General features: G+C 43.2%; 1 protein-coding gene across 1 annotated transcript in view; it reads left to right on the top strand.

Moving 5' to 3' along the window:
* Pgm5 (phosphoglucomutase 5) overlaps nucleotides 1-19,831 on the top strand; it is a 174,166-nt gene that overhangs the window by 137,987 nt on the left and 16,348 nt on the right. Inside the window, exon 10 of the mRNA XM_021152015.2 lies at nucleotides 7,665-7,799. Coding sequence (XP_021007674.1) covers nucleotides 7,665-7,799 — 135 coding nt within the window. The remainder of the gene's footprint in view (nucleotides 1-7,664; nucleotides 7,800-19,831) is intronic.

Below are 19,831 nucleotides of genomic sequence, written 5' to 3'. Positions count from 1 at the left end.
AAGGCAAAGCCTAAGTGAGACTATGTTTCGGGGTGTAGATGTACAGTCAGTGCACTGTACAAAGGCACCCAGCCTAACAGGCAAGCTGAAGTCAAAGTCCAAAGCTAGCCAAGAGGGGAGGTGCCTTTGTATCCCTTTCCCACCCAGGTGGGGTCCCATCTTGTAATTCATACAAAGGTCCTGTATGGACTAGCTGCTGCCTTGCTCAATTATGTTTGAACTCGTGTTTCCAATTAATTCTATGACTTAAAGAAAGAAAAAGAGGCAGTTCGGTGTAGTTATTTTTCTTTTTTTTTATGTGTTCCATCCAAATCCCCTGCTCTGTGGGCTTCACGTTCTCTTCTACAAAATATGGTTCAGATGTTACATGGCAGTGTTTTTACCTGGAAGCTTTCCAGATAAATGGCCAGGATTTCCTGTGGGAGATACTATCCACATTAGGCTCAGGGTATCTTCCAAGGTTGTCCTGACTCCACGTTCACATGCCTCATGTGGCCGACTGACTGCACATGTGATGCTGTACCAGATTTCAGGGCCATATGCTGTTTCCCTCTGGAATTCATCCTACATCAGCATTGTAAGTCAGATGCTGCCAATAGCTGTTGGTAACACACAGTTCCCCCCTCCCGCCTGGCTGCAACATCTCCTATAGACTCCAAGCTAACATCTGGCGGCTCTGCATGGATTTAGCAACTAGCACATCTCTCTGCCTTGATTTACATGCAGGTTTTTTTTTTTTAAAGCCAAACAACAATCCTTCCAACACTCATTTATCAAACACTTATCAGAAACTTACTTTACATAAGGCTATAAGCCAGCTTTGAAGACCATACAAATCAGGACAAAATGGTCAGACCTTTTGCACGAGAAGTGATCCTGGAACATGGGTTCTTTTGTATGGGGTGGCATCAGATCATTTGCCTGGAGTCAAAAGACCTAGAGGCTCTTACTATGTTATAACACTGAACCAGCTTCAACAATTTCCTGTCTCCTCCATAAGCAGAGACAGTGGTCAGGACCCCATCTGAGGGTTTTTTAGATCTCCCAGTTACTAATGACTATTAACAAAGGAACATTTTATTGCTGAAGAAGTCATTTCAGGGACAGACATGTGGAAGGTAATTGGCAGAAGACGGACAAGATCAACAATGATTCCACAGGGCAGTCAATACTCAATCCCTAGCACCCACGTGATAGACGAAGAGAACCAACTGCCAAAAGTTGTCCTCTGACCTCCACACATGCACTGTGGCACTTGTATACATACCCCCACCGCCACAAACAAACATACAACAATAATAAAAATAATACAAATAAACAAGTGTGTGCCATCATACGACACTAGCATTAAGAATATGGTTATTTGTTAATCATATTCAGAATCATTCAATTCTTTCATAGGAAGAATCATAAGACTTTTATGATGAGTGATACTCTCCGAAGCCCTTTTCGCACACATTTTCTGGTGTGATGCTCCCAATTATCCTATAGGCAAGGCTGTATTATTTTTTTATCCAACTTAGGAAACAAAGTCTTAGAGAGCTTAAATGACTTACTCAAGACCACCAGCTAGCCAGTGGCCAAGCCAGAATTCTAGCCTGGGTGTATCTGGTTGCTATTCCTGAACCACATCCAAACTGCCTGCACACAGTCATCAAAGAGGGATGAATCTGAGAGGGAAAAACATGGTACTTGGTGTCTGGATGCTGAGTGGGTATTTGTGTAGAGATTGCTGCATGCAGTAGGTGATATTGCAACAGACCTAGAGTGGGCCAAACCCTGTTCTCAGCATTGAGGTGCGAGCTGCAGGCAAATTGGAGGCAGCAACTTTTATACCATCCTGCCTCAGATCTTACCCTATCTGCTAAAGTAGACAGGTGCCCTTCCCTATGTTTGTTTGTTTGTTTGTCATGGCTGTGTCGTTCTGATAGTCTAGCTACTATAGCTGCTGTGGCTACAGAGGAATCCTTCATGGTCATTCCGAGAATTCCTTAGACTATTGTTCTAAATCTTTTTAAAAACTGACATTTAAGCTCAGGCCAGTCATCTGTGGGATGAGGCAGAGGACTCACTGAGAAGACACCATTGCAGTGGTTCCGACTGACTAACAACATCCAAATCACCCAGAAGAGCCACCAAATCCCAGTGCCCAAGGGATTCCCCATACAAATTAAATCAACATGTCTGGGCCAAGGGCCTAACACTATTGTTTTGTAAGGACAATCCTCTCCCCGCTAATTCTAGTATGCAGCAAAGTTCACAGTCTTCTCACAATTGCCAGAAAGTCAAACTGACTTAACTTTAATGCCTTAGACAAACTTGCTTTGTTTTAGGACATTGTAGAAAGGGAAGATGGGCTGGTAAATATCAGATCTGCCTCGTTTGCAGTGTGCTGGTGATTGCTATCTATAACTATTGTCTTCTACACCTACCTGTTCGGGTGGAACCCTTAGCTCCCTGTTCACCACAAAGAACATTTGCATTTGTTTTCATTGGCTAAGGACGGAGGCTCTATCAGTGACTGCCTGGTGAGGTCTGTGGCATTGTCACTCCAGGTATTGAACACGTCGTGAGTGACATTAGTTATGAAGTTTCTATGGAGGGTCTGTTCTGTGCCTGGCATTGTCCTGACTCTGTAGCTAAAATAGAGGTGAACAAAGTGTGTGTCTCTTCCTCCCAGAGCTAATGAATGACCTGAAGACAAAACCCAGTAGGTCAAACACTTTAGCGTTCAGTTGCCATGGGGACCTTTTTTTATCCATTTGCTCTAGGCCTTGTCTGTTCAAGAGGATTTATGGCAACAGAAACACATAATGAAGTTGTTAGGACATAAATAAGAAACAGAGAGCACGACTGGGTAATGAATAAATCAGAGTGCCAAGGACAGAAGAAGAAAAACTCATAGCTTCCCAAGTCATGGAGAGCCACTTGGACTCAGCTTCCAGTTTAGTGTTAAGGGTCCTGGCAGCCATATTGAACAGGGATATGTGGTTAGTCACAGAGTGTTTACTGTCAGAAAACTAAAGATAACCAGTTCCTTGGGGGAAGGGAAGGCTCTCAAAACACTTGGCTTCTGAGAGAAAAAGCTAACATCCAGCTTCATACTGTCCTTAATGCTATTCCTACAGGACTGTGAAAGCGGACAGTTATAAGACAGTGTGGTGTCGCAGCCTGCACCAAGAGCGAGAATGGCAAACTAAAGTTCCATTCATCCAAAGTACTTACAGCAGGAGTAGGTGGTCAGATTTGGGATATAGTCCAGATGCATCCATAGCTGGAACACTTGGGAAATAGAGGGCTGAATCCCTGATGCTAATCATCTTCATCATCGTCATTTCTCTCTGCTGAAATTTTGATAGGGCAGCTGGCCACATATTTTGTTTTCTGCTATAAGGTTGAAGGGTAAATATTTCAGACCATGTACATGATGTAATTGTTTATACCCGAGGACAGCAGACACTTTTTATAGAGAACTATATAATAAATATTTTAGGCCTTATGCACTAAATGATCTCTGCCACAATTATTAATCTCTAAAACTATAGTGTAGAAATAGCCATAGACAATTTCTAACTAAATGGGGATGGCTGTGTCCTGATAAAACTTGATTTAAAAGTGGGGGTGGGGTGGGAGGAGCTGACCAATTCTAACCTACAGGTAGTCTTTTCCCAATATCTGAAACAACATAAGAAAAAAACAAAAACAACGAAAAAACCCAAAGGGAAAGCATATTATTGTTATTCTTTTGGTGAAATAGAGGAACGCTAAGAAACTAGGCAAGTCTTGTTGAATAATGATTTTGGCCTTCCTATTTTACTCACAGGAATAATGCTTCTCACCTGAAAGACCATGGCTCAGGTTTGGACTGCAAATTCATTATGCTGATTGAAAGAAATATGCTGTCTTAGTCAGGGTTTCTATTCCTGCACAAACATCATGACCAAGAAGCAAGTTGGGGAGGAAAGGGTTTATTCTGCTTACACTTCCACACTGCTGTTCATCACCAAAGGAAGTCAGGACTGAAACTCAAGCAGGTCAGAAAGCAGGAGCTGATGCAGAAGCCATGGAGGGATGTTCTTTACTGGCTTGCTTCCCCTGGCTTGCTCAGCTTGCTCTTTTCTAGAACCAAGACTACCAGCCCAGAGATGGCACCACCCACAAGGGGAACTTCCCCCTTGATCACTAATTGAGAAAATGCCTTACAGTTGGATCTCGTGGAGGCATTTCCCCAACTGAAGCTCCTTTCTCAGTGATAACTCCAGCCTGTGTCAAGTTGACACAAAACTAGTCAGTACACATGCATATCTTAAGATAATCCAACCCAACTATTCACACATAGAAATGGTACTCACATGGGGTCTTAGCTCTGTTTCTTGTCCCTGAGACCAATCAATACCCGAGAAGAAGCAACTTTGGGAGGAGGTTTGGTTTTGGATCACAGTGGCTGGAGAGAGATTCCATCATGGCAGGGAAGACATGGCAGCAGGCATGCAAGGCTACTGCTGGGGATTGCTGGTGCTCTGATGTCTTTCTCCCTTTTCCTATTTTAACTACTTGGGATCAAAGCCCATAGGATGGTGCCACCCATAGATAGAGTGAGTCTTTCCTCCTCAGAGAATCATCTCTGGAAACACTCTCACAGCTCACAGATGCACTCAGAAGTGTGCCTCTTAGGTAATTCTAAGTTAATCAAGTCAACAATGGACATTAGCTTTACACTTGGGTATGGCGTTGCAATATAGAAGTGGGATGGTTCTAAAAAGCCTTGCGTTCTATGTAGAAAATAGAATTGTGATGGTGCTGGCTTCTCAAACAACACTGATTCTCAGTTGAGCTCTTATGGTTGGCATGCTAGGAAAGAGAGATGGTGTAAACTATTCCCAGAAGGTGGATGTATGTCATTCATTCCATTATCACCTTCTCAAGGTCAAAATCTCTTCCTTCCTACTGATTTCTAATGGCTTTCTATGTGTGTAACATGCAGTATAGCCAGAGGAAGCGTGTGATTTTATTAAAGGCTTAGTTATGAACTTATTCCAAATTGATGATTCAATATGACCTGAAATCTTTATATACCTCCTAACAGGCCTAAACAAACCCAGGGGGTTCATTGTGTGAGGGAAGCTGTCTCAAAGACTTGAGTCTGGAAAGGCCTGGAAAAGGGTAACCCCAAGTTACTTGGCACTTGTGAAGAAAGGTGTATCAAGTATTCTCAGGCTTAGAATTGCTTTTAATCGACTTATAGACAAGCATACCTAGTCCTGGGAGCTATGAGTTACGTACGGGTGTGCCCACCCCATATTGTGTCAATGAGAATGTAAGGCTTAACCATCAGGAACAGTTTTGAAAGCATCTGTTAAAACATCATAGTGAGCATAGCTGCGGGACTTTCCGGGGTCTGTGATTAGTTTGAACATCATTTTGCTGCAGATGTTTTCTGGATAATAGGAAATTCATTCTTTTGCTCTATTTGGGATTCACTGACTGCTCTGCTCTCTGGTGGCAAAAGCTAAGAAACAGTTTTTGATGATTGAAATAGATGATTCCAGGATTATGAAGGACATGAATTGTGTCTTTACCTTCCTATACCTAGGACATAGTCTAGCACTTACTCCACAGGAACACTCGTGGATGTTAATCCACAAGTACTTGGTTGCCTGATTCCCATTGGTTTGTGTCGAACATTTCTAAAAGAGACAAAAGCTTTGTGCTTGGGGTTTGAGACAAAATCTTAAAAGGTAGAAAATCGTGCAGATGAGATCAGATGCCCTTCTGTATCAGACGTGGTCAGGTCTGGGATGGGGTAAGAAACTGACAGTTAGATTGACACAGCAGGAATGGCATGGTTTTAGTAATGGCCAGATTATAAGTATTGAGACTGGAAGCCAGGGACATTTTAATGATAATTTACTCATGGAAAATGTCTGATATCAAGGTCACCTAAGAATCTACTTTTTAAAGAAGTAGTAACTACCTCTCCTAGACAATACATTAAGAGCTGACCCTGGTGGAGATAATCTGGGTGAGCCAAGGGCATGAAAGCAGGAGAGCTGACTTTGCCCCTTGTTGCCTGTAGCATTGGGTGAACTAGCCAGGACTGTGCTAGATAATTCATCCTGGTGACTAGGATGCAGGGAGAGCGTGCAGGCTGACTAACTCAGCTGCCTCCCAGGCCCAGATCCAGGGCTTTGAATTGACCCACTACAACATCTACCCCATCTATAATCTCCTGGAGCACATAAAAGGTCTGGTTCTGCAGATCCAAAGCTGCAGTATCTCCATAACACAGGGTAACAACAGGATATCTGAAAGGAGTCCCCATGCGGATCTAGCATTGAAACCAGAGGCCTCAAACCAGACCAGTGACTCACTGCAATGGACATTTGCATGCAAAGAAGCATGGATAAAAGGATAGACTGTGTGGCACACTGACACACTACAGCTTCCACAACAAGACAAGTTTTAAAATTGTATCTTATTTTCTTTTGGGAATGAAGCTGCAAGGGTGGAGGGTAGATACAAAGGGACAGGGAGATGAGTGGGATTGGAGTGCCTGATGTGAAATTCACAAAGAATCAATAGAAAGTTAAAAAGAAAGAGGTTGCAACTGGCAGATGTGTTGTTTCTCCTCTTCCTTCCTCTGGTCACTCCACGTGCTATACTGACCAGACTTACTTTATTAGCTGACTTAGATTTTGATCAGATGTCAGAATATGATCTTATGATCATAAAAATCTGGTCATATTTTAACTATCCCTGTCACTAATGAGAAAAAATACATAAAATATGGATGTGATGTGCTAGGATAAAAAAATTTAATGTTAAACAGCACTTACTGCACCTGGCTATAGCTCTGTATTGTTCCCACGTCAGGAACAGCACCTTCTAGAGAGCAAAGAAATGGTCACCTGAGAGGATGTGGTTGTTCTCAGCAATACTCACAGCCTGTGAGGGATGAGGTCCTGAGTTAGAACCCATTGCAGGGTTCTATCAGTACAAGAATGGGAAAGGGATAAAGCTAAGCCAAAGAGCATATAGAGATAACCTTAACCTTAAAACAAGATATTTCTACTCAGCATGTTGGTGCACACATGTAATACCAGCTCTTGTAAACTGGGGACAGGGTCTTGGGGACAGGGCCAGCTTGGGTGACATAGCAAGACTCAGTTTAAAAAGGGGGTGGGAGTGGGCAGCACCCTTTTTTGGATTTTTTGCAGAATTTTTGCACTCAATTTATTGCAAAATTTCTTATTGCTATAGATAGTTTGCATAATGCCTAGTGCATCCAGATGTCTAAGGCTTACACCCTGGCTTTGGAAACATTTATTAAATAGTATCCTGTCTGTTATCTCTACTATTTTTCAAGACTTATATATCACTAGACCAAGAAAGTCTAAGCATATGTACATAATTTGACTCTTCAACATCTGCCAATGTTAACCACAAAACAACAGAAATAAAAGCAAGAAACAAATGAATAACCTCAAGTAGCTTTGGGTCTACCACAGTGCTGCGCTTGGGTGAGCATCAAGAGCCAACTGTAAGCAGGCATGGCCCTGTTGAGCTTCAGTGTATAGAACTATTCTGATTTCTGCAGCATGTATTAGATACCATTACTTCTGTATTCACTTGTTAACAGCCATTTGGGATATTCTTGGTCTCAGGGCCTGAGGATCATTTTCTCGGATGCATCACGGCTAATATTCCGGCTCAGTTCCTCCAGTGGTGTGCGGGCCACCATCAGACTGTATGCAGAGAGCTACGAGAGGGATCCCAGCGGTCACGACCAGGAACCACAGGTACAGGATCAGAGCTGTGCTCTTGGCACTGTCTATCTTCCCCTTTAGAGTGCGCCCCATGGGCCTTTAATGAAAAGACATTGATTACTTTAATGGGAAGCAAGTTGTGTATGACACCAAACAAATTTAATGCATTCATTGAAGTGTTTGAAGCAGAAGAACTTTTCTATAGATCTATGACAATTTCAGGTCAGGGTTTCCCAAATAACTTGTCTTTCTTCAGTGTCCTGCAGCTTAAACTGGGTGCTGATAAGAAAAGGTGCAGTGTATGCATAAAAAAAAAGTTGAAGTCAAATTTGTTCGACCCTTGATTATACACACATAAATGATCAATCTCTGGGTGTTAGGACAACCCCGGATCACACCATGGCACTGAGGTATCCATATGAACACCATTCTGGGCTTCCTCTCTCAAACCAAGGAAGCACTCAGCCATAAACCACTGTACTTCTGCATTTAATAATACTGCAGACCGGCTGGCCAGACAGACAGAACCTGCTCTGCCTTTGAGCGCATCGTGATGCACTCCCAGGTGCTCCTGACTCCTGGGTCTTTCTTTGGATCTGGTTTGCAGGTGCTCCCATGGGCTAAAACATTAACCATCCTTCCTTTTGGAAAAGTAGAAGGGCAGAAATTCAGGCTATTTCTTACTGTATGGTTGGTTATTCAGAATTTCCTACTATAATCTGTCACCATGGGGCAACCCCTTTTTCTAGTTCAGTTTATGCAGGCTGTCTTGCTTTGGAGAATCTCCAAGAACTTGGTCATCACCATGTTGTGGATTCTTCTACCTGCTCCCAAAAACTCAAAGATCTGTAGGAGCAAACTCATCCTAGATGGGGAAGTAGAGGCCCGGGAGGCATTCTCAGGGTAGTGGGGACGTGAATAGACAGAGCCCATGACCAGCATCTAATCTAGCCCTTCCTCCCAATTTCCATGCCAGGGGTAGGCCACGTGCTGCCAAAAATAATTTGTCAGTGAGCACATTTCAACCAAGATAGTACCAAGCCACACAAGAATTATATGGAGACTCACATACTCTTTCCGAATAAAACTGTCTGCTACACCTCATATTGAGACCAGAGAAGAAAGGCAAGAGCTGCGCGAACTGGGTGAGGAATGATTTCCTGGCCTCTGCACCCCTGAGTCATTCTGACTTGAGACTATATTTTTCTTAGCATCTCCCCTCTGTTTGCACAGGACAAGTGGTTACTATACTTGCTTTTTTTTTTTTTTCTTTCCTCCCATGCTAGGCTCCTTCCAGGGCATTAGGCCTTCTATACACAAATAAGTCTCCAAAGTCTATACACAATGCCAGAAAGAGCAAACAGCATTTTTGATAAAGGTTTTTCTTGAAGCCAAAAATCCTCCAGAGGTCTGCTTTCAGATGGCTGTGTGGGCAAGCAAAACATAAACAGTGCTTGTTTTAGTCCCCATCACTGCGTATCTTCCACCCTGTCGTTATACAAATGTGCCTCTCTGAGTGGCTGAGGAAACCCTTCCAATACAAGCAAGAGTCTTTCCCCAGGACCCAAGTATATGGGGGCTGAGTACATTTATTTTAGCACATGATCTAGCTAAAAGTTCTGTATTAAAATAGAATTCCTGATTAAAATAGCACATATCATTGACTCACTGACTGAAGCCCTATTGCATAATACATTGGGATCATGATATAACAGTCAAAATGTAAAAGAATTCTAACCTCATAAGGGAAGAGGGCCTAAGGTAAAGGGGGAGGGAGGAGCTGGGGAGGAGGAGAGGGGATGGGAGAAAAGGGGAAGGGAGAGAAGTCAGGCACAGTGGCTTACCCACATTAATCACTGCTTAGATCCATCTAGGCCCTTCCATTGGAGGTTTTAAGGTTTCTGGGAAATGTTGCTTCCTGGCACAAACTGCTCTTTCCTTCTAAGAATTCCAAGAGGAAGAGGCTTTGGTTAACCATTAACAGAGATAAAGACAGGACACTGAAGCTGCTGGATCCCTCCTGACAAGTGGCGAAAGGACTCATCTGTTCATCTTAGAGTCTGCTTCTTCAGTTTTGTCACCTGGATTGCAAAGAGCACATCCCTGTGTGAGCACATGAATGGGCGAGCATACACAAACACACACACACACACACAGACACACACACACACACACACACACACACACCTGTTAAAGTACTCTCTAGTCTATAGTTCTGTTAAGTAACTGCATACATTTAACCCACTTTGCAGATGGATTGCTTCTTTCTCAGACAGTCAAAGAACAAGAACCTGGCAGCTTTAAACACTCAGACTTGTTACCTTGAGGAGGAAGTGTTCAAATTAGCCTAGTGATTTAACTAGGAAACCCAGTGATGTCATCAGTGGGCCCGCTACTCCCCGCCCCTACAGCTAGAGTTTCTGCTGCGTCCTTTTGTAGAGGTGATGGTGCTGTTTGTTTTAAGTTGACATCCAGTCATCACTGTACCTACAGCAAACTATTTACAACTGTCTATCCATACTTAGCTATGATTGGTGGTGAGGGAAGAAAGGACCTGAGAAAGGCCCTGGGAGGAAAGGTGATTTGCACAGCTTTGGTCTTTGCTATATTCGGAAACTCCCAAGTCCCGCCAAGGGCAGATGCTAAACTATCACCTCGTTTTCAAACACAGTTACTTTAATTTTACTGGCAATCAGGCCCCTAATGAGCTCTCAAGCCAGCTGGTAGAAACTTGTAAAAAAAGCTTGGGCTGGAACGGTTTAAATTCACAGGTAACAAGAAACAGTATGGCTGTTTCCATATCCCTTCCTTCTCACCTCTTGTCAGGATTGCCAAACATGCTGTTCACTTTCTCCCTTGTCCACGGGAGCCCAGGGGCGGAGTAGCTAATGCACAAAAGACAGCCAAAGGGAAAAGGAAGGCTGTTTTAAAAGGACTAGGTTAATCAGAGAGTGAAGGTCAGCTTGGGGCTAATCAAGATGGAACCACACCCCAGCCCACTCCAATCTTGGGAAGGAGCCAATACTCTCGAACCTTCCTTGAAACTGATGACTGGATGTGTTTCTGATAAGCTGTGTCCAGCAGAAGAGAACCTAAAGCATCCTGAGGTTTTGTTTGTTTTGTTTTGTTTAATTCATGTGTCAAACCTAAGCCCACCTACCATTTTGTTCTAACAGTCCTTATAATAATTTATAGTTCAGAAATAGACATTGCAGAGCCATATGTTTATGTAGGATTGAATGTCCAGGCCAGGGCACTTTTGAGAGTGCAGGTATCTATTAATACTTAGGTTGAGATTGGCCATTGTCAACTGGCTGTGTGGTTACTCCAGCTACATCCATCCATCCTGTTGTAGAAGTTAGGTTGGGGCTTCTGAGAAAGTGGTAAGGAGAGAAGAGTTAGATCAAAGAAGTTCAGCCCAGACTATCATCGGAACCACTTGGAAAGATCTATAAAAACATCTGCAGACCCATGTTTAGAGATTCAGTTTTCAGAGTTGTGAATTGAGATTTATCAAGATGCTTCTAACATTAGTGTTTAAATGTATCGGTTAGGATGTGCCAGGCTCTAGTCTAGATACTTCAATATGCTGCTTCTGTCATTCCTCATTTCACTGCCCCCTGGTGGTGAGACTATTGTTAATCCCACTGGTTGAAAATAAAACCACTACCACAATTTTGTGCCAAATTTGAAGCAAGCTTTAATTGAATGCTGGCCAGGATAATGGACACTGGTCAGGTCTACTCTTGAGTTCCCAGGAAATGGCACACATCACATTTTGCAGGGGTTCTAAAAGGCAACCTTCTAAAGTCACTGTATTTTCCATCAGGTCCAGTCAGAGGCAAGCTTACAGCCTACATGTGATAAGGCGCGACTGGTAGGCTTGGTTCAATAAACTCGCTTAGGAGAGTGAAACATGTGGCTGGTTATTTCCCAAGAACTATAGCTCCCAGCGTTCCAGCAAGCTCTTATCCTTGGACAAGTGGGGCCTACAGTAACATGTTACAATTATCATCCAGTTTTCCAAAAGTGGAAACCCTGATAGGGTTCTGATCCATGGACCATTTCTGGATTGGTTTTGTTTTAAGAGAGACTTCTGGTCAGATGAATGGTTAAGTCTAAAGGGATGAGGATTTCTAACCCAAGCTTGAATTGAATGCAGTGTCTGGACATTTAGTTCAATTTTATTTATTAAGAGGTTTGCCTTCAAAGGCTGGGGGATGGCTGAGCACCTAAGATGTTCCTCTTTTTACATTCATCAATTCTTTGAGGAGCCTCTATCATCAACTGGGTCCCAAGAACTCAGTAAAATTCAATTCAATTCAGTCTCACCTGACCTCCAGAAAGGGCTCCAGTGGACTGTAACCAGTATGTCTCAGAAGGTACAGTTCAGGGATGGCCAAGGGAAACTGTGCAGAGCCAGCCAGGTATGGGGGTGGGGTGGGGCGGGAGTTCCCTCCGATAATACCCCTTCCCATGGGTTCTCCTAACCCTCTTCAGGGGCACTATGGAGGCTTCCTTACTCAAATTTGATTGATAAAGCCAATGCCCTCAATTGCTGAGCTCACCCTAGGGGTCAGGGAGTCACAAGTTCAAACTGTCTAACCAAATGGGTGTGTCCTTGTCAGATAGCTCCCAGCCTGAAGACAGGGAGTGTGAGTATGAAGTTGCCCGTGGGTGGAGCATAATCAAGCCCAAATGCTCATCACCCAGGCAATCCCAATAGTGTTAAATCTATGCCAGGAACACAAGCACATACGGCTTCTTACCATTTCAGACCTAGAAATCTGGGCAAATGACAAGTTTTCCACAAGTAGCCTTTTACAACATTATTGAAAGAATAATATTCTAAATGCATGCTGGTTATGTTTTACAACTCATAAATAGCCTGGAATTATTAGTCGAAAACTTGAAGACTAGAATTAGAAAATGAGTTGTTTATGATGTAAGATTGGAAACATGACAGACTTCAAAGAGACACAATAGGCTTTACTTAACTGGTCCATTTTCAGGATGTGATGAAAACATGTGTGGGTGTGGATGTGTATACGTGTGTATTTGTATGTCTGAGAGAGTGGGAACACGGTTTTAGAGTCATACGATAAGCATATAATAAAATACAACTTTGCTATTAAGAAAAAGATCCTCATAGGATGTCTTAACTAAGCCACATGTTTGAAGAAATCCACGAGGAAAGACTACATTTTTCCCTTTCTCCTTAGAATTTAGTATATGTGGCCCAGAGCAGGAGGTGGAATTGATACAGAGAGAGTTTAGAGAAGAAACACATGGCGAAAGAGCTGGGCTATAAACTCTATGGCCAAGTTAAGGAACTGGCTCATTTCCTTGGAAGAGACAGATGACCCAAACATCTTTAGAAATTTAAAAATAATATGAGGTGGCGACAGATGACCAGCTGTTCGCCAGGGCTAATGAATATGAAATTTGAGGAAATAAACTCAAGCTGAAGGGGAAGAGGTTCAGATTGCTGTCTGGACCGTTTCTCAACAGCGACTTTCCCACCAGCACAGCTAGAATAGCCAGTTTGAGCTTTTCTAGAAGCCTCTATAATTCAAATAAGAATTTTAATATATGGGCAAAGATGCAGAGATCAGATAAAATAATGTCTCAAAGCATTTTCACCCTTGAAATGCCAATTCTGGAGGGAGGGGGGAGAGGGAGAAGGGGAGAGAGAGAGAATGAATCGTGTTCAAGCTGCTGGATGGGTTAGATTTCCCTCTAGTGGTGTAGAAAATAACTGACCACCTTTCACAGATCGTCACTTGAAGCGGAATTAATCTTTCAAAAAAGCAAATGTTATATACATTTATACATTTTGTTGTTGTTACCGTCTTGTTTGTCTCTCTGTGGTGTGTGTGTGTATATGTGTGTGTGTGTGTGGGGGGGGTGTCCATGTTGGGTGATGGGGATTTGAACTTAGGTCCGTGTGTTTGCACAGCAAGCATTTACCCACAGAGCCATCTCTCTGGCCCTTTTGTCCAGGTTCTTTTCTATTTCTGCTGGCTTAGTTGAGTTACTTCCTGAGGAAAACAAAACGAAGTCAAGCGAACCATCAGGCCCACAGTCTTCCCTTTCCTGGCCTTGAATTTGAAATCTCCGCCCCAGTTCAGCCATTCTGTCTATCTGCTATTTCCCTGGAGTTGAGAGGCCTCATTGGATAACCAGGAATTTGAGGACATGTCAAACCTGCTTTGGGCTGGGAGTTTGGCTCATATTTCCCAGGGCGTCACACACCAGTACTCTCTGGAGTTTTGATGACAATGAGCCTTTTCCTGAAACCAGCCTCTGCGGTCAGAATATTCCTAAGAGTACAGCATGTGTTATGGCCCTGCCCACACACTGTGCCCTAACCAGAATTTATGAGAGGCTAGACCCTGCCTATGTATGCCCCTCTGTCAGCCCTGCAGCAGGGCCAGGCCACATCTCCTTTAAAGCAGTATGAACAGAAGAGACCCTCTTTCTAAGCCTCATGACAGAATCTCCAATTGCCAACATGTCCAAAAAAACCTGGTGTCTTCTTGGGTGAAAGATGAAAATGCTTTGAGACATTATTTATCTGATTGCTGCATCTTTGCTCATATATTAAAATTTTTATTTGAATTATAGAGGCTTCTAGAAAAGCTCAAACTGGCTATTCTAGCTGTGCTGGTGGGAAACAGAACACGGAGGAGCTGAACGTGAGGGCTTGACCTTGCATTCAGGTCAGGTTTAGTTTACAGTTCAGAAATCCTAAAGATTAAAAGCATGAGACATGCTGCTCTCGCTTGACAAGACAAAAGCAGAACCGGCTTTTAAAGGAGTGTAAGGAAATCTAACATTTAAGTCTCTTCCCAGTTTTCTAAAACTAAGGTACAACTCTTACCAGGTTTACACCGAGCCTCTGCTCTGCTGGGTCCCAGACACATGTTTAAGCAGTTGTTGGTTAACCCTGCACTATTTACGTCTACAAATCATCAAATTTTGTTGGATCTTGTTTACTCGGCCTCAGAAAGCATGAATGAATTCGTGCTGGTCATACAAGGACAGAAGGTCACCAGTCACAGCTCCTCTTGCCAGATGATCGGTTTGACAGGCTGCGGTCAGCACAATCCAGCTTTTCTAACAACATCTTTGGTCCAGCCCAGATGGACAGCCCAACAAAAATTTCAGCACCTTTTCGTAGAAAGCGGCACAAGTAAATCATTGTGTTTGCTCCTAAACCAAAGCTCCGGACTCAGTGTAACCAGCCAGCACCTGGAGGGGGCCCTGCCAGGCTTTACCACAGTCATGTGATAGTGATAGCACCCGCTGTCAGAGTGGCGATCATCTGGCTCAACTCTCCTTAGGCTCTTGCCTGGTTTTCAGGTTGCCATCCTAGTGCCATATTGAGACATTGTGTACGAGATGCACAACAGGGGAATCCCTCTTTCTTGTCTTTTCCCTCCCAGTTATGCTGGGATCTCAGAGGAGCTCAGGGGTGGGGGTGGGGGTATTTTGATGGCAGAATGCTTAGGTTTTGGGAAGAAGGGAAGCAAAGAAAGAGGAGTTTGAGTTTAGAATGGGAGGGGCCCATAGCTGAGCACATCTCTTGGTACAAATTGTCATGTGAGATGCTGTTTGTTTGGCTGGAACCTAAGCACTCCATACTTCATAGCTTAGGAATTGAAGTTAGGTGAGATCAAAGTGGAGCTCGAGGGTTTGTTGGAAAGTCAATTGTGTTGGATGGTGTTTTGTTGGGGCAAACATGTGAAGGAGTGCTCTCCTGAAGCAGACACGGGTGAAAGGATGTTTTTCTAAAGCATACTCGTGAAAGATTGTTTCATGAACGTAGACACAGGTGAAAGGTGAAGGGAAACTCGTGAAGGAACGTTTCACTGAGGCAGACGCAGATGAAAGGATGCTCTGCTAAAATAAGCACATGAAAGGACACGTGATGAAGGATTCTTTGCTAACAACAAACACATATTGGTCCACCTCACCTTGAGTAGTTGAGCTGCATTCATTGGGACTCCATAGAAAGAAACGCACCCAAAAAAACCTTCTGGTGATGTGAGGCTGTTTCTTGCCACTTCTGTGAACTCGGGCTGATTGGCAGAGTGATGTCAGCTGAGGCAGATGCAGTGTGCTGAGGCAAGACCTGTAGAGGACACGTGGTGTTTGGAGGGTATAAATAGGACTCAATGGACAGTGACAGGGGCTGAGCTTGGCTTCCTTATAGAGCTAGCTGTGCAACGCTTGTGGGTCTCTGGTCTTCACTTGGCTGAGAGAGGCATAACCAAGAACTTCTCCTGGCATCCCTCCGGGTACCTCCTGGTGACTGGAGCCAAGGCTGAGGCCTGGCTGTCTCTGGTAGGCAGTGCCACTGCTGTTGATTCATGTTTGCTATTCTGACTCTCCCTAAATGGACTGCTGGTGTATCTGTGAAGTGTTTGTGAATGGACCAAGCTGCTACTGCTGACCTGAGAACCGAACGGTTGATTTCCAGACCAGGTCAATACGAGCAACACAGAGAGGCTGGGATCCCAAGAGAATCACGTTTGTGGAGACCAAAACTTGGATTTCAAATTTTATCATGTCAGGATGTCTTTGGATAATTTTTTTAAAAATCAGTTAATAGCATAAAGTCATGTTTAGTTCATAGGCTATACCCAGCCTGAGTGGAGGCCAGGTTCAGATCAAGGACTGCATCATGTGAGCCTTCTGAACGTGACAGCTGCACAGGTTCCTGTGACACTAGTGATGCATAGATCCAAATGTCTTCGTCTAAAGATTTTATTCTATAAAAGGTAAAATGACAGGGCTGGGAAGAAGGATCAGTGGTCAGAAGCCCTGGCTGCTCTTCCAGGTGACCCGGATTCAATTCTAAGCATCTACATGACAATTCACAGCTGCCTGTGACTCTAGTCCCAGGGGATCCAAGAACCCTCTTCTGGTCTCTGTGGGTACTGCATGTATGTGGTATATAGACATATGGTTAGACAAATACTAATACACATAAAATAAAAATAAGTGAAGTATTTTTAAAAAGCAAAATTACACTCGTATTTATGTGTGTTTGTGAATCTGGATAAATTTCAAGATTTTGTAAAAATCTGCAAAATTGGCCTAATGAGATTAAACATCTTAGCTTTTGATTATAACCAAACATGGGAATGCTTTAAAATGTTTTTTGAAGTCTAAATTTTCAGGTATTTTGTTTCCTATTGGAAAGTTTCCTCCTCCTCCTCTCTTTCCTCTGCCTCCTCCTCCTCCTCGTCCCCCTTCTCCCTTTCTCCCTTTCTTCCTTCTTCTCTTTAAGCAGTAGCTTTGACATGATATTCAGAGGAAAAATATTTTACCTATGCCAGAAGAAAAGGATTAAATGAAATGGAGAAGGAAAAGTCTAGTTGCCATCTGTGTCAAACTGTTAGAACACGGACGGGCACTGCTGCAGCTGCCCAAGCTACACTGGTGTGAACAAACTTTCCTTGCAGGATTGTGAGGGACAGATGCCTTAAATGGAAACCCCCATACTCACTTCCAAATTCAGGATCCCCCACAAGCAATGAGTCTGTCCTTGATGTCTGTCCTTTGCTCTTAAGCATATCCTAGGGAGCTACAGTCAGGATGGCCAGTGTGGTGTTCCCAAAATGCTGAGACACTTTGATGATGCAGTCCTGAGATCCTGCAGCTGGACATGTCCTGCTGTTCTTCAGTCTGTGGGTGTTTGTTTCAGCGACTCAAGCTGTCCACTTCCACTTGTGTTAGCATTGTCTAAGTCATATTGACAGGGTTCAGGGATTTGCAGTTATTGAAAATTCACTTTTAACTAGGAAAAAATGATAAGGAATTATAAAACAAGTATAATTATTGTTTATCAAACTACTTGGAAATTTCACAACCCAAAGGATTCTTGGTTGGAGGCAACAGGCGCTGCTTAGAATTGCAGACTCATGCCTCCTCTCAGATCTACTGAACAGATCTGCACTGTCATAAGCTTGCAGGTGACTCACATGTGCTTAAAAGTCAGAGAAGCCTTTAGTGGATGGCCTTTGAGATTCTTATTTCTCCCTCTGCTTAGCAGGCTTGGCCTTCCTTCCAGATAAATCCTCAAATGCCAACCCAACTATCATGTACTTCCGAGGGCTCCTTAGCCTCTGCTGTGCCTTCCTACAGCTGGAAAATTACCAAGAGCACAGAAAACAACCCAAGAAAAAAAATTGTCTCCGAGGCCCTCGGAAGATTTATTTCTGCTTTCCAGGTCAATTCACAGAAAGGGAAACAAGAAGACCAGTTTCACTTTGCATCTCCATAGAAACCTTACCTCAGTGTCAATCCACAAGTGAGCGTGTTTTCTTTGCATGCTATCTTAGCTAAGCTGCGAGACTCAAAATAAGCCCTGGATGAGGTGAAGAAACTTCTAATTTGATGTTTTTCCAAGACACGGAAGCCTTGCTAAATTTGTTGGTAGACAGTCTAGCACAACTCGCATTACAAGGAGAAGAGCAATTATTTAAAACACTAAGGGTTTGTATGACAGCCGAGTCTTAAAGGCACAGAATGTGAGAAGAGCCATGCTCCTGTGACTAAGGACACATAAAGTGCAGAGTGGCCCTCCATGAACCCCACTGATGGCTTTGCATTGCAGGGAAGACTCCTTGGCCACTAACACTCACACTTGGACCAGATGAAGGCTCCAGGTCCCTCTGAGTCTCACTGGGGAAGGCTTTCTCATTTCTGTGGGTCAGAGGGATAGAGGTTCTTGACCTGGCTGTACCCATGTAAGATAAGACACATTTTCTCAGGGCTCTTTACAGTCTCTACAGAAGAGATTTTTTAAAGGGTGAACTATAAAAGCCATGTTCAAAAAAAAAAAATCCAGAATTTGTTTTCAAACTGAGAAGTATGTGTGTGTGTGGGGAAAGTTATGTGTGTGTATATCTGTGTATATCTGTGTGTGTTCGTGCGTGTTTGTGTGCGTGTGTGTGTGCATGTGTACACTCACATAACTAATAACCAAGACAGCATCAGTCATTTCAGATAAGGTAGACTTTAAGGTCAAACTCATTGCTAAAGATAAAAAAGGGACTCTTCAAAATAAAAACCAGGCTTAATTTCTCCCAGGGAACATAAATGTAAATCTAAATATAATGTAAATATAAATATAAATCTCTAAACCCAAAGACTGGAGAAGCTATAAGGAAAAAACTAAAATCCTTACTAATCCTAAAATATTCCTGACCCTGCTTCAGTAATTATTGGAGCAAATAAACATCCTATTAGGACTAATGCATATTAGTTAAACACACCCCACTTAATGGGCATTTATAGATACGTCACCAAGAGACATTAAACATAAAATTCTTCTCATGTCACGGAAACACATGTAAACATTAACCATGGGTAGAGAATGAAAGGGCTGTCACTATCACAAAGGTGATTAAGTAAGAAAGTGAGGTGAAGGAAGCACGGGACGCATTGGATGAGATGCAGCACTTTCTCACGGTCAACATTCTTCTGAAAGGGACCAGAGAAGCCTTGAATCTCACAGGCCAGTGCTACTGGAACATCTCAGGTGCAGGAGGTATGGCTGTACTGCTAAAGACAACCAGCCGACAGGCCTGCATACAACTCGAGCTATTCTCAGAAGCACAAACATCAATTTTACATATAATTCAAGTTGATTAAATTTAATAAACATCTGTGTGGTTCTAACAGTTTACAGTTCCTTTACTTTTACTTTTATTTTATATATATATATGGGTATTTTTTTCCATGCATGTCCATATACATGTGTGCAGTGCCCTCAGAAGCCATAACAGGACACTGGATTCCCTCGGAACTGGAGTTACAGCCATTCGCAGTTATTAAACAGCTGATTTCAAATGCCATACCAGAAACAGAGCCCCCAGAAAAGCACCAGGGTAGCTAGGGCGCAGGGTCGGCTGACACTCGCCAGCTACCCACAACACCCGCCACAGGATCTTAATACTTCTGGTGAGTGGAACACAACTTCTGCTCCAATCCAATTGCACGCGGGACCTGAGACTGCATTAGTTAGGGAAGCAGAAACCGGCCTGAGTAGG

The sequence above is a fragment of the Mus caroli genome, chromosome 19, assembly GCF_900094665.2.
Source record: "Mus caroli chromosome 19, CAROLI_EIJ_v1.1, whole genome shotgun sequence".
In the NCBI taxonomy this organism is placed as follows: Eukaryota; Metazoa; Chordata; class Mammalia; order Rodentia; family Muridae; genus Mus; species Mus caroli.
Note: the sequence above shows the minus strand (reverse complement) of the source record. Positions and strands in the feature narration are given on the sequence as shown.